At 45.2% G+C, this 11,523-nt stretch overlaps 3 protein-coding genes across 3 annotated transcripts; 2 read left to right on the top strand and 1 right to left on the bottom strand.

Moving 5' to 3' along the window:
• The first annotated feature begins 1,580 nt into the window (after positions 1–1,580).
• LOC124665690 (uncharacterized isomerase BH0283-like) lies at positions 1,581–4,701 on the top strand. Its single transcript, XM_047203082.1, has 6 exons — positions 1,581–1,677; positions 1,773–1,982; positions 2,195–2,497; positions 2,746–2,907; positions 4,213–4,296; positions 4,434–4,701. The coding sequence occupies exons 1-6, from the start codon at positions 1,648–1,650 to the stop codon at positions 4,539–4,541; spliced, it is 897 nt and encodes a 298-aa protein (XP_047059038.1). The 5' UTR covers positions 1,581–1,647; the 3' UTR covers positions 4,542–4,701.
• A 222-nt stretch (positions 4,702–4,923) lies between these two features.
• On the top strand, positions 4,924–7,675 carry LOC124665136 (uncharacterized isomerase BH0283-like). Its single transcript, XM_047202537.1, has 6 exons — positions 4,924–5,218; positions 5,308–5,523; positions 5,596–5,898; positions 6,098–6,259; positions 7,084–7,167; positions 7,297–7,675. Exons 1-6 carry the CDS (start codon positions 5,189–5,191, stop codon positions 7,402–7,404), a joined length of 903 nt encoding a protein of 300 aa, XP_047058493.1. The 5' UTR covers positions 4,924–5,188; the 3' UTR covers positions 7,405–7,675.
• A 1,788-nt stretch (positions 7,676–9,463) lies between these two features.
• Positions 9,464–9,721, bottom strand: LOC124662078. Its single transcript, XM_047199965.1, has one exon. The coding sequence runs from the start codon at positions 9,719–9,721 to the stop codon at positions 9,464–9,466; it is 258 nt and encodes an 85-aa protein (XP_047055921.1).
• Between the last annotated feature and the right edge of the window lie 1,802 nt (positions 9,722–11,523).

The following is an 11,523-nucleotide window of genomic DNA, read 5'->3' as shown; positions in this document are numbered from 1 at the left end:
TTAGGCCCAAATCCGGATGAAAACGAGAACCTGGGGGCGTGACTGGACCGTTTTTCGCCGTCCGGATGTAAAAAACGGCTCGTGGGGGGCTTCTCGGGGAGACGAGTGGAGATGCTCTAAGTTCTCAGCCCCACATCAACAATGTTACTGCTACATCAACAACTACTACATCTACAACCAATCGGTACGTGTGGCATGATCCGATCCTCATTTTAGTCATGTGTGTTGTGGTGTTTGCATTGCCCATGTTCACGTTTGATTACTACATCTAGCATGTTTGAGTTACGCATGGTAGTAATTTTTGTCTATCATGTTAATATTTAGGAATTAATTATGAAAATATTGCCTAACTCTTCAACCAAAACACATATTTTCTTGGCACGGTTGCCAACGGAGGTAGGCCTGGGCGTTCGGTTTTAAGCGAAAATTCGGTTCGGTTTTTCGGGTTTTTTGATAATTCGGGTAATAAGAAATGAGAACCGAAATTATATCGGTTTCCTAATTAATTTGTAATTCGGTTATCCGAAAATTCGGTTCGGTGTTCGGTTTTTAACCGATTTAATCTAATTTTGACAAAATATAACAAGTCAAGTACGTTTGATATCACGCATTAGCTTGGCAGCTGCCGAGTTGCCGTGACTAGAAGCTAGGTTCACGTACGAGAAGGACTATTGAGCATGTATATACTATCAGTGCTCCTTCTAACTCCAGGAACCATACGATCATGTAGTAGCAAACTACTCATACATAGCTAGATGAAGCAAAATGAAGTTAGAAATATGCTTATGCTTATATACACGTACTAATTATTGGGGGGAACTTGTATACATATACTACGTGCATGAGGCTGCCTTTAATTTTTGTTAGGTACGTGGAGTTTGGGACTTTGGCCTGCTTGGAATTGGGTTGTTGGGCAAAGAAATTAGTTGAAACGATTGACAGTGAACTTCTGTATGAGACGATTATGCTATATGTTAACGGAATATCGGTTTTTAAGGTTATTTCGGTTAACAGATGGTCAAAACCGAATTTGTTAATATAAATTCGGTTTTTCATATTTGAGCACCGAAATTATTTTCGGTTAATTCGGTTTCGTGTATTCGGTTTCGGTCCCGGTTAGTTCGGTTCGGTGTTCGGTACTCGGTTTTTTATGCCCACCCCTAAACGGAGGTACATAGAGTAAAAGAATATCTTAGATTTTATTGCACTTTCCCCGCTCGTAAATGAATATCTTAGATTTATCTAAATTTTAATCTAAAAAGGTACATTAAAATTTAATTTAGATAGTAAATCTAAGACAATATTTTATGGGTGAAGGGAGTAGTACAAATCCTATCGGCTTGGTAGGTAGCAATTGTAATCCAATCCACTGTCAAAATCTTACCACGTGCACTTTTCTATAGCAGATCACGACCGATCGTTCGGTGACGACGAGAGCGTGTTCATCGGTAACCCGGTGTCACAAGGATTCAAAGCATAGTCTGTCTCCATTTCGTCATTGCTGATTATGGGGTATACTCCATGTCCACCTCCACAATCGTCAGCACTCAGCAGCCACTCCAGTATATTGTACTGTATATTACCACTGGCGCAAATCTGTAAGCAGCATCCGCCGCCGCCGCCGCCGCCGCCGCCTGCTTCGTGGAAATGGGCAAGAAAGCTATCCGATACGCCGTCGTCAGTACCGAGCAACTCTCCCCGCTTTCCTGTTCCTACTCCGCTCGCACTCGTCGACGGGACGTGACGTTGACCTTGCCGTGGCCTCGTCGCAGGTGGATGCCTTCGCGGCCGAGCCATTCAAGGGCAACCCCGCCGCCGTATGCCTGCTCGAAGAGGAGGGCGCCGCCGCGGACGAGCGGTGGATGCAGTCCGTCGCCGCCGAGTTCAACCTCTCGGAGACCGCCTTCCTCGTCCGCGACTCCACCCGGCCAGCCGGCGCCGCCCCGCGCTTCCACCTCCGATGGTTCACTCCCGTCACTGAGGTATCCTAGTTAGCCCCTCATCCATCTCTTCCATCCCACAAATCTCAGAGGTCCCCCTTTTCACTACCGGCATCGATCTGAAGTTCTGAACCCGGCCTGTCGCTTTGCTCATCTTCTTGCCCTTGATTCATCTGCGTTAATTGCCCAATTATATGGCCGCTCCCCATCATCTTGAGCATCAGCATTAATTCCGCATTCGTCGTCGTTTTCAGGTCGACCTCTGCGGGCACGCGACGTTGGCCTCGGCGCACTTCCTCTTCACGACTGTTCTTGCCGAGCATGGCTTGGTGGAGTTCATGACCAGGTCCGGGATACTAACTGCCAAGAAAGTTCCTACACCAGGGAGTACTGGTGTCTCAGAAGAAGAGCAGGGGAAGCTGTTTATTGAGCTGGATTTCCCCATGGACAGTTTTGTGGGTTGCAACATCACCGGCGATACGCCTTTGATCCCCGAGACTCTGAATGGCTCTTCAGTTGTCAGTGTTCACAGATCGAAGGCTGACGGTGACCTCATTGTACCGTCTCTCCCCCTTTTTATTGCTTGCATCACACTTTCGATAATCAACATTGTCATTTTAAAATAAAGCATGCTGGTGCTGCTGTGACCGTTCTCTTAAGCTGAGCAAACTATGTCTCTTGGTTCCTTGTTCATATGAACTGTTGCTCTTGTTCAAAAAAAAAAAAGAATTAACTACTGCTCACTTTGGCTACTGTTACTTCACAAACATTAATTGCAAAACTCAAAATCTTACATGGCTTTCAGGTGGAACTTTCTTCAGCAAAAGAGGTTGCCGATATCGTTCCTAGCATTGACGAAATAAAAAGTTTGGACAGCCGGGGCCTTATTGTTACAGGACCGGCACCTGCTGGATCTGGATATGACTTCTTCACACGTTTCTTCTGCCCAAAATTTGGGATAGATGAGGTGATATCCTTTTCTTGATCCGAAGTGGTATATAGAAATTTCGAAGCTTGTTTAGCATACCATGTCATTCACCATTTTTTGAACCAAAATATGTAGATTGCTAAAAGAAATTCGCCACCTCTCCAAATTCCCCGCACCTAATTCTGCTCATGCCTCACATATGTTGCATATTCCTGTCTTGAACTCTTGTAGGATTGTCTACTTCCAGCATGTTCTAAACATTTGCTCATCCTAGACATAAATGATTTTTTCCATACGATCCCTGAAAACAGGGCCTGATTCTACTATCGACCACATGATAATGGAACAACAAAGTAAGTTCATTAGTTCGAAACCGAAAACTAGAGAAAACAGAAAAGTCCTGCGCACTGCTACTGCTAGTGTTTTAGCCAGGGGCAGAGACCAGAGATATACAAAGAGCACCCACCATCTAAACGAAACAAAAGGAGCTGGATCAAACGACCACACATAACAAAGACATAAATAAATATCATCATGAGTTATTTTGTTTTGTTAGAACCAATCTGCCTTGTTCATATGGACAAGATTATAAGCATGGTTTTAAATAGCCGGCTATAGCCTTTCAGGAGATCTGCCGCTGCGGCTATGCCCTTTGTAAGCTAAATGAGAAAAAACCGCTAATAACCGGTTATAGCCTAATTTAGCCCCTATTTAGCCTCTAATTTAGCCGCTAAACCTCCTGTATTTTGAATTTATCTTCTCTTTTATTTTTTATTTCTTGTTTTCTGAATTTGCATTCAGTATAATTAGATAAAACTTGTGAGTTGAATATCTGAATACTTGTTTGCCTTGAATAGTTAAATAAGTTGTATCACGAATCATATTTGAGTCATAGTTTTCCTCTTCTTTTGATAAGATATGACAAAAATATTTCAAATTTTTGAAAAAAGGCTAAATGGAATAGCCCGCTATAACCCAGCTATAGCCTTTTATAGCCTCTAAAAAAATTGCGGCTAAATGAGATAGCCGGCTATTTTAAACTATGATTATAAGGAGCCGAGCTTCTTTGACGACCAAAGTGGGTCTGTACGCCCCCTCTCCCAAACCTCTGTGCAAATTCATATATCAGTACTCTTCATTAGTGTTAACTAGGTAGCTGTAATCGTTACCTTGCAACTCTGACAGATATTCTTGTATTACATAGGACCAGTTGAAAACTAAGTATGTATAAAAGAAACCTCTTTCATTTAAATATGTAAGCACATGTTGGCTATCGATACTTTCCATGTTTAATACAGCTTCATGTTTCATAACTCATACCCCCTGATCGCAATATTTTGGCAGGACCCTGTTACTGGCAGTATACATTGTGTTTTGGCACCCTATTGGGGGAGAAAGCTGGGGAAGCAAAAGTTGACGGCATATCAAGTATGTTCTTAGCTATGTTTTCACAAAATTACTTTACATTTGAAGGTCTATATTTTATTTTAGAAACAAAGCTACAACATGTGCCCGACCAGCTAAAGCATCATGTTGGTTTTCCTTTGATGTCCATGCATCGTCAGGCATCTCCAAGGGGTGGAACACTATACTTGGAACTGGACGACGCAAATGGGAGAGTCCAAATCAAGGGAGAAGCTGTTACTGTGATGGATGGGACCCTCCTAGCCTAGATAGCATGCCATTGTCATCCATGTACTCGTTTATGCTTCGAAGGACAACCGTTCATGGAGTTGTAGTATGACCTTGATGTTGGCAACTGTATTTGCTGATGTATGCTGGTTTAACAATAAACTGGATGAGGTATAAAAATTCCTGAGCTCTTCTTGATGACATGAACAGTGTCCGGCCGGTGAAGTTCACTTGCAGTTTGATTGGGGTCATTATCCGCTCGATTACGAGAGGAAAAAATTGAACAAAAATATCAGTGCTTCGACGGTGAATTCAAAAGTTTGTGTCCTGTATGTGAAGTTAGGGTTTCAACCGAGTCGAGTTCGCGAGTTAGACCTGGCTTAGCTTAACTCATACAAATATTCGAGCGAGCTCATACCGAGTTGGGTTAAAGATTGAGCTGTAAAAGTTGATTTGTACTTAGCTTGTGCTAATTTCGAGTCAATAGTTTGAGGTATGAAAAATTAGAACTTTTAAAAATTTGGTTATATATAGAAGGAACAAAAATACCATCCTGAACACGTATAATACTAGAAGAATAAATAAACCTTCGATATTCGCCACCACTGACTGCTGGTTAGCTCATCATTAGTCCACAATCCTCAGTACTCACGCAAATTTGGAGCAGCAGTCGCCGACGCTGGTGGAAATGGGGAAGAAAGCCATCCGATACGCCGTGGTCAGTCAATCTTCTCCCTTTTCTCCGCTTGAATCGCACTTGGTTGCCGGGACGTGACGTTGCCGCGGCATGGCGTGGTGTCGTCGCAGGTGGATGCCTTCGCGACCGAGCCGTTCAAGGGCAACCCGGCCGCGGTGTGCCTCCTCGAAGAGGAGAACGCCGCCGCTGCCGCCGACGACCGGTGGATGCAGTCCGTCGCCACCGAGTTCAATCTCTCCGAGACCGCCTTCCTCGTCCGCGACTCCTCCCGTCCAGTCGGCGCCGCCCCGCGCTTCCACCTCCGATGGTTCACTCCCGTCACCGAGGTAGCCCGCGGTTTTCTTGATTTCTCAGATTCACCCGCGTTAATTCTGCGCACGCTTCCTCGTTTCTATCAGGTCGAGCTATGCGGGCATGCGACGCTGGCCTCTGCCCACTTCCTCTTCACGACCGTTCTGGCCGAGGATGGCATGATCGAGTTCATGACCAAATCCGGCATCCTGACCGCAAAGAAAGTTCCGGCACCAGGGACTACTGGCGGCGTCCAGGGTGAGGAGCAGGGGAAGCTGTTTATTGAGCTGGATTTCCCCATGATTGGTTTCCTAGATTGCAACGACAATGAGATGCCCTCCATCCCGGAGACCCTGAACGGCGCATCAATCGTCAGCGTTCACAAATCGGCTGCCGACGGCGATCTCATTGTACTGCCTCTCTCCCTTTTTTTGCCTTCAGAATTACATTGGAAAATAAACTTCCCCAGTGTAAAATGGAGCTGCTATGATCATTCTCCTAAGCTGAACAGCTGTTCTCCTAGTTTCATTTAATCAACTATTGCTCACTTTATGTAACTTCTACTTCAGAAAAATTAATTGCTCAATAAACAGCTTGCATGGCTTTCAGGTGGAACTTTCTTCAGCAAAAGAGGTTGCTGACATCCTTCCTAGCATCGATGAGATCAGAAAATTGTCCTGCGGAGGTGTTATGTTTACAGGACCAGCACCTGCTGGATCTGGTTATGACTTCTTCACGCGTTTATTCTGCCCGAAATTTGGGATGGATGAGGTGATCTCCTTTCTTGGTCCAAAGTCCAAACATGTATAAACATAATGAAGCTTCTTTAACTTACCAGGCATCGAGCATTTGAGTAAAATGATATGTAGGTAACTATAAGAAAATCGGTGCACGAGAGCCTCTCTCAATGCCTAATTGTGCTCATGTCTTACATATGTTATTGATCTAGAAAACATGGCTCATATATGTTACATCTTTCATTCTGGATACCATAGTCCTGCAATGTTGTCTACTACTAGCTCCGTCCGGGATTATAAGGCCGGCGTGTATTCTTAGATCGTAAATTTGATCGACGTAATTCAAGGTATATAACTATATATTACAAAATATATATCATTAGAAAGTTCAGATGTTCTGCTTTCTAATTCAAGGTATATAACTATTTATGTGTTGTATAATTCATGTTATGTTAGTCAAATTGACAATCTAGGGACCTGCGCCAGCCTTATAATCCCGAACAGAGGTAGTAACAGCTTTTTCTGAACCCTGTTTATCGTTGGCATAAATGAACATCATCAGAGTTACTTTTGTTTATTAGAACTGTATGTACATTCATAATATCAGTTAGCAGGCACATAGCTTTTATGATTACCAGTGGGGATGCTTGCAATGATAGAGTGCCACCGGTGCAATTATGACGGATAATTTCTCCAAGAAATCGCATATCTAGTACTATTACATGTGACTAATTGAAAGATATATAAAAGCCTTGTTAATTTAATTGATCTTTGGGAATTCATTGGCTATCGATATTCTCCACGGAATGCTGCTTTCTCTTTCATATTTCATAAGCCCTGATCTCTACATTTTGACAGGACCCTGTTACTGGCAGTATACATTGTGTACTGGGACCCTATTGGGGCAGGAAGCTTGGGAAGCAAAAACTGACGGCATTTCAAGTAAGTTATTGACAAATTAGTTATCGAGAGGCCTATTTTGCTTTTGGAAAATTAATGCTACATGCTCCCGATGAGCTAAATCACCACGTTAGTTCTCCTTCATATGACCTTGTAATCTTGTATCATCAGGCATCTCCAAGGGGTGGAACACTGTACCTGGAACTGGATGATGCAAACCGGAGAGTGAAAATCCAGGGAGAAACTGTTACTGTCATGGCTGGGACACTGCTGGCGTAACATGTCATCTACTCAGGCATGTTTTGTAGGAAAAGGAGTTGTAATATGAGCTACGGTGTGGCCAATTAGGCTATGCTACTATGTAGTATGTACTGGTTTGAGAGTAAAATAGTTAAGGGGAATAAAAATGTTGAGCCTTCTTTTCGCTTGAGAGAAAACCCGAACTCTCCTATGAATACCTGAACAATGTCAACAAAATAACCTAGCCTACCCCAACTTGCTTGGGAAGTTCAAATAAGCATGTTAATGATGAAATGTGAGGCTCTCCCTACCGTGGTCCTGTAGAGTTGTCACTTGCAGCATCTTGCGAACCTAGCTTGTCCAGCGGAACTGAACAGCAACCGCCCTCGAACTTGTGCTGATTTGGACCACAGCTTGGAGCCAAATCATGAGCAATATCCTGAAGCTGTAACCGCCAACTAAGGAACAACGAAACTCACACTTATTTCCGCTGTACTGTGAACTTTTACATCAAATGACTTGTCGTGAGTGAGCTTATGGTAGGCTTGATCTTTTTGAATACCGGTGTTGTTACGATTGTTGATAGGGGATCTAAATATTCAGATAGTGACTTTGCTCTTCTGAACGCAATGACATGGACTGTATAGTTTAAAAACTTCCAATTGGTTAAATTTTCTTTTCTGAAGGTCGCCCTACCAATGCATGATCTGGGCAATGATACTGAAAGTGTGTATTTACGGATAAACTGTTACTGTGATGGATGGAACGCTATTAGCCTAGCTAGCTAAGCTGCCATTGCTATCCATCTGCACGTATATGCTTCAAATGACAACCATCCATTGCGTTATATGCTCTTCGATCTTCACGGTTTTGTTTGATGTTATGTGCTGGTTTTAACAGTAATATATGGGATATAAAAACTCCGTGACTCTTCTGGATTATCTGAACAATGTCCTGCACTCCCGCAAGACTAAGGCAAGTGACATTGTATTGTTGCAAGTTCAGGTACGACAACAGTTCATCAGAATGAATGCGAGTTTGTATATGGAAAATTTGTTGTTTTCTTAGACTAGACCTCCTGTGGTCACAACGCAGCAGCTTTACTACTGTGACGAGGCTCCCCTTCTACTACATATAATTAATTAACATGGGGAATTGCCATTATCCGCTTAATTGTGAGGAAAGATTTGCGAACAAGGTCGTTGGTTCTGCGATCTCCTGAGCACAATGACATGGGATGTATAGTTAAAAAGCTTCCAATTTGGTTATTTCTTTTCTGAAGGTCGCCCGTTACTGTGATGGATGGAACACTTTTAGCCTAGCTAGCTAAGATGCCATTGCCATCCATCTATACGTATATGCTTTGAACGACAGCCATCTATTGCGTAATATGCTCTTCGATCTTTACGGTTTTGTTGGATTATGTGCTGGTTTAACAGTAATATACGGGATTTTAAAACTCCACAACTCTTCTGGATTATCTGAAAACAATGTCCTGCACTCCTCCAAGACCAAGGCAAGAGACATTGTATTGTTGCAAATGCAAGTTCAGTTACGACAACAGTTCATTAGAATGAATGCGAGTTTGTACATGGAAAGTTTGTTGTTTTCTTAGTATATAGTTACTTCATGTAGTTAATTAACATGGGGAATTGTCATTATCCTCTTAATTGTGTGGAAAGATTTGCAAACAAGGTCGTTGGTTCTGCGATCTTACGGTGAACTCACATAGAGTACTTCTATTTCCTATGTGGCTTTTCCTCACCTGAGAAGTCACAAGTACTATGCACGGGTGTTCGATAATGCGCCTGATGCCCCAGTTTCAGATGTTTAAGACACGGGCACATTGCCATCAGACGCATGAATCCCTGAAAAAAATTCAGTTTGGGGGAAAAAACAAACTGGGAAGTACGTCGCATTCAACCGGCAACTTGGAATATGTACATCTTCAGACTAAATTCAGTTCAAAGAACAGGCGGCAACGAGGAGGAATCATATCGATCAATCTCTCCCGAAACCCATCCGACCTTGGCTTGGCACAGACTCGAAACAATCACAATCGACCTCTAGAGGAGTCTGCAGGCGGCGACAGGGCCGGTCAGGGCCACATCACGTCCACCGCGATCCTGGAAATGGCGGCGAGATCCTCGAACGAAGATTCCTCCTCCGTGGCCACCGCGGCGGCGGCCCCCTGCTTCGCTCCCGTCGCAGGCGGCGCCCGTTGGCCCTTGGCGGCGGCTGGCGCGGGCCGGAACTCCCGCAGGCTGTGGCCGCCCACGTAGCAGTTGGCCGCCAGCATGCTGGTGCTCCCCGCGCCGCCGAGCAGCTCCGACAGAAGCAGCACGATCGAAGCCATCAATGGCGCTGCTACTCTCTTGACTGTTGGTGGTGTGCCTGTGTGTATGCTCGCTGGAAACTGTGGTGGTAGCTGGGAAATAATGGCGCGCTAGCTGTGGATGGGGAAGAAGGGTGTGGGGCTGTGGGTTTATATACCGCGCGCGCGGCGCCGGCAAGGTTTAAAGGTGGGCCGCGTGTGGTTTACGGTTACGGCGTCTGCGCACAAGCCATCAATGGCCGCCGGTTTGTTTGGTCCGAAGCTAGCCGAACCGACGGCCGCTGGGTTTCGGTCGAAACAGCGGGCGGAGACAGGCACAGCTGGGTCTTTTCTTTCTGAGTTCAGCTCAGCTGATGCGTGTCGTGTCGTTGATATGTGTCCTTCTCCAAGCTCCAAAGCTAGCTCCGGCTGCTGCTGACTTGCTGTGCCGACGTTTGGTGTTGCCGGTACAACAACACGACGGATAGAATCAGCGCGGCGTCGTGTCATCCGTGCAAGGCTGTTGCAATTTTGTGCTAGGCGAGTGTCTTTGTGTGTATTGGGATCCATGTTACGTGTGTGGACAAAAAAGAGGCCTGGCTACTAAATGCAGCCCTTTTGTTTTTAATAATTCAAAAACCATATTATAATTTTTTACAAGAAAAAAGTTTGGATTGTACTAAAGATGGGGTATGCAGTTTTGGCACATGGGTCAAGATGATCCTGGTATCTGGACCAACAAATCCGGCAAGGGGATCTGTGCCAAAACAATTTTGAAGAGAGATACAGTGGCTATGTAAAGCTGGTAAGTACACCGTTGTATTTATTATTGATGTCTCAGGGCCCACGTGAGTAGGTGTTGTGACGGCGCTTTCTGGTGGGAGACGGATAATTTGGGCGAGGAACAGCTAGCAATAGTCATCGAGGCGCGGCGCGCATGCGTTTTGGGACCCGGACCCTCCTTCCGCTGGCTCCCGGCACTTGGAGAGGTGCGGGTGTGCTGCCAGCCTGCCACCATCGTCTCCGCAGCGAGCTTGCCGCGGAGTCAGGATATCTGTCTCCAGCTCCCTGGCCGTCGAGCGCCGTAGTCCCTCCGCCTTTCCAGCCCCTGGTAGCTCTTCATCGCCATGCCCACCTTTGCCGGATCATCGTCATGCCGAAGCAGTTCATCCCACTGGCGTCGCTGACTCCGGCCTGCACTTCAAATTTCCTTCCATGTTACGCCATGTTTGGTCTTTCGTGGCTTCTTACTTACTTGAAAAAAAATCGAGAATACACCAAAGGCATACCTTATTTTTATAGAAGGTAAAGGTTTAAATACAAGAACACTACGACTCGTTGCGAACAATAAGCGTAGCAACAACTCCACACCAGCTAGTCCTGAGACAACCACACATACAAAACAACAACACAACATGAAAGAGCCTGTCCTAAGGTATACAACAAAGCCTCATCTCAACCGATGGCGCACCTCTAAAGAACCACAACTCCAAACGAACCCTCCTTGTCGATGCAACATCTAAAGGAGAAAGATGGTGGAACTTGGTCGGCTCCGAGAAGCCATCATCTTGGACACGCCAACAATAGCGTGCATTGGGCCTCTGAAAAATAGCCTTGGGCAGCGACAAGCACCGGAGGAGGGCAACCAGGAACCTCCACGTTGTGTCTTCAAATGCGATACTCACAACAGAGTAGTGATGACGTGAGGATGCCACCAACATCGTGCTTATCCAACTCCAGACCTAGGCTTACACCCGGAGACATCAACTAAACCGGAGAAAGAGCGAGAGAAGTGTCAACACAACTCGGCAACGCCCTCCAAGGAGGGGAACAACACCCGCGGG

Source organism: Lolium rigidum, chromosome 6, assembly GCF_022539505.1.
Source record: "Lolium rigidum isolate FL_2022 chromosome 6, APGP_CSIRO_Lrig_0.1, whole genome shotgun sequence".
NCBI classification, from domain to species: domain Eukaryota; kingdom Viridiplantae; phylum Streptophyta; class Magnoliopsida; order Poales; family Poaceae; genus Lolium; species Lolium rigidum.
The sequence above is the reverse complement of the archived record's forward strand: the minus strand, read 5'-3'. Positions and strand labels throughout refer to the sequence as shown.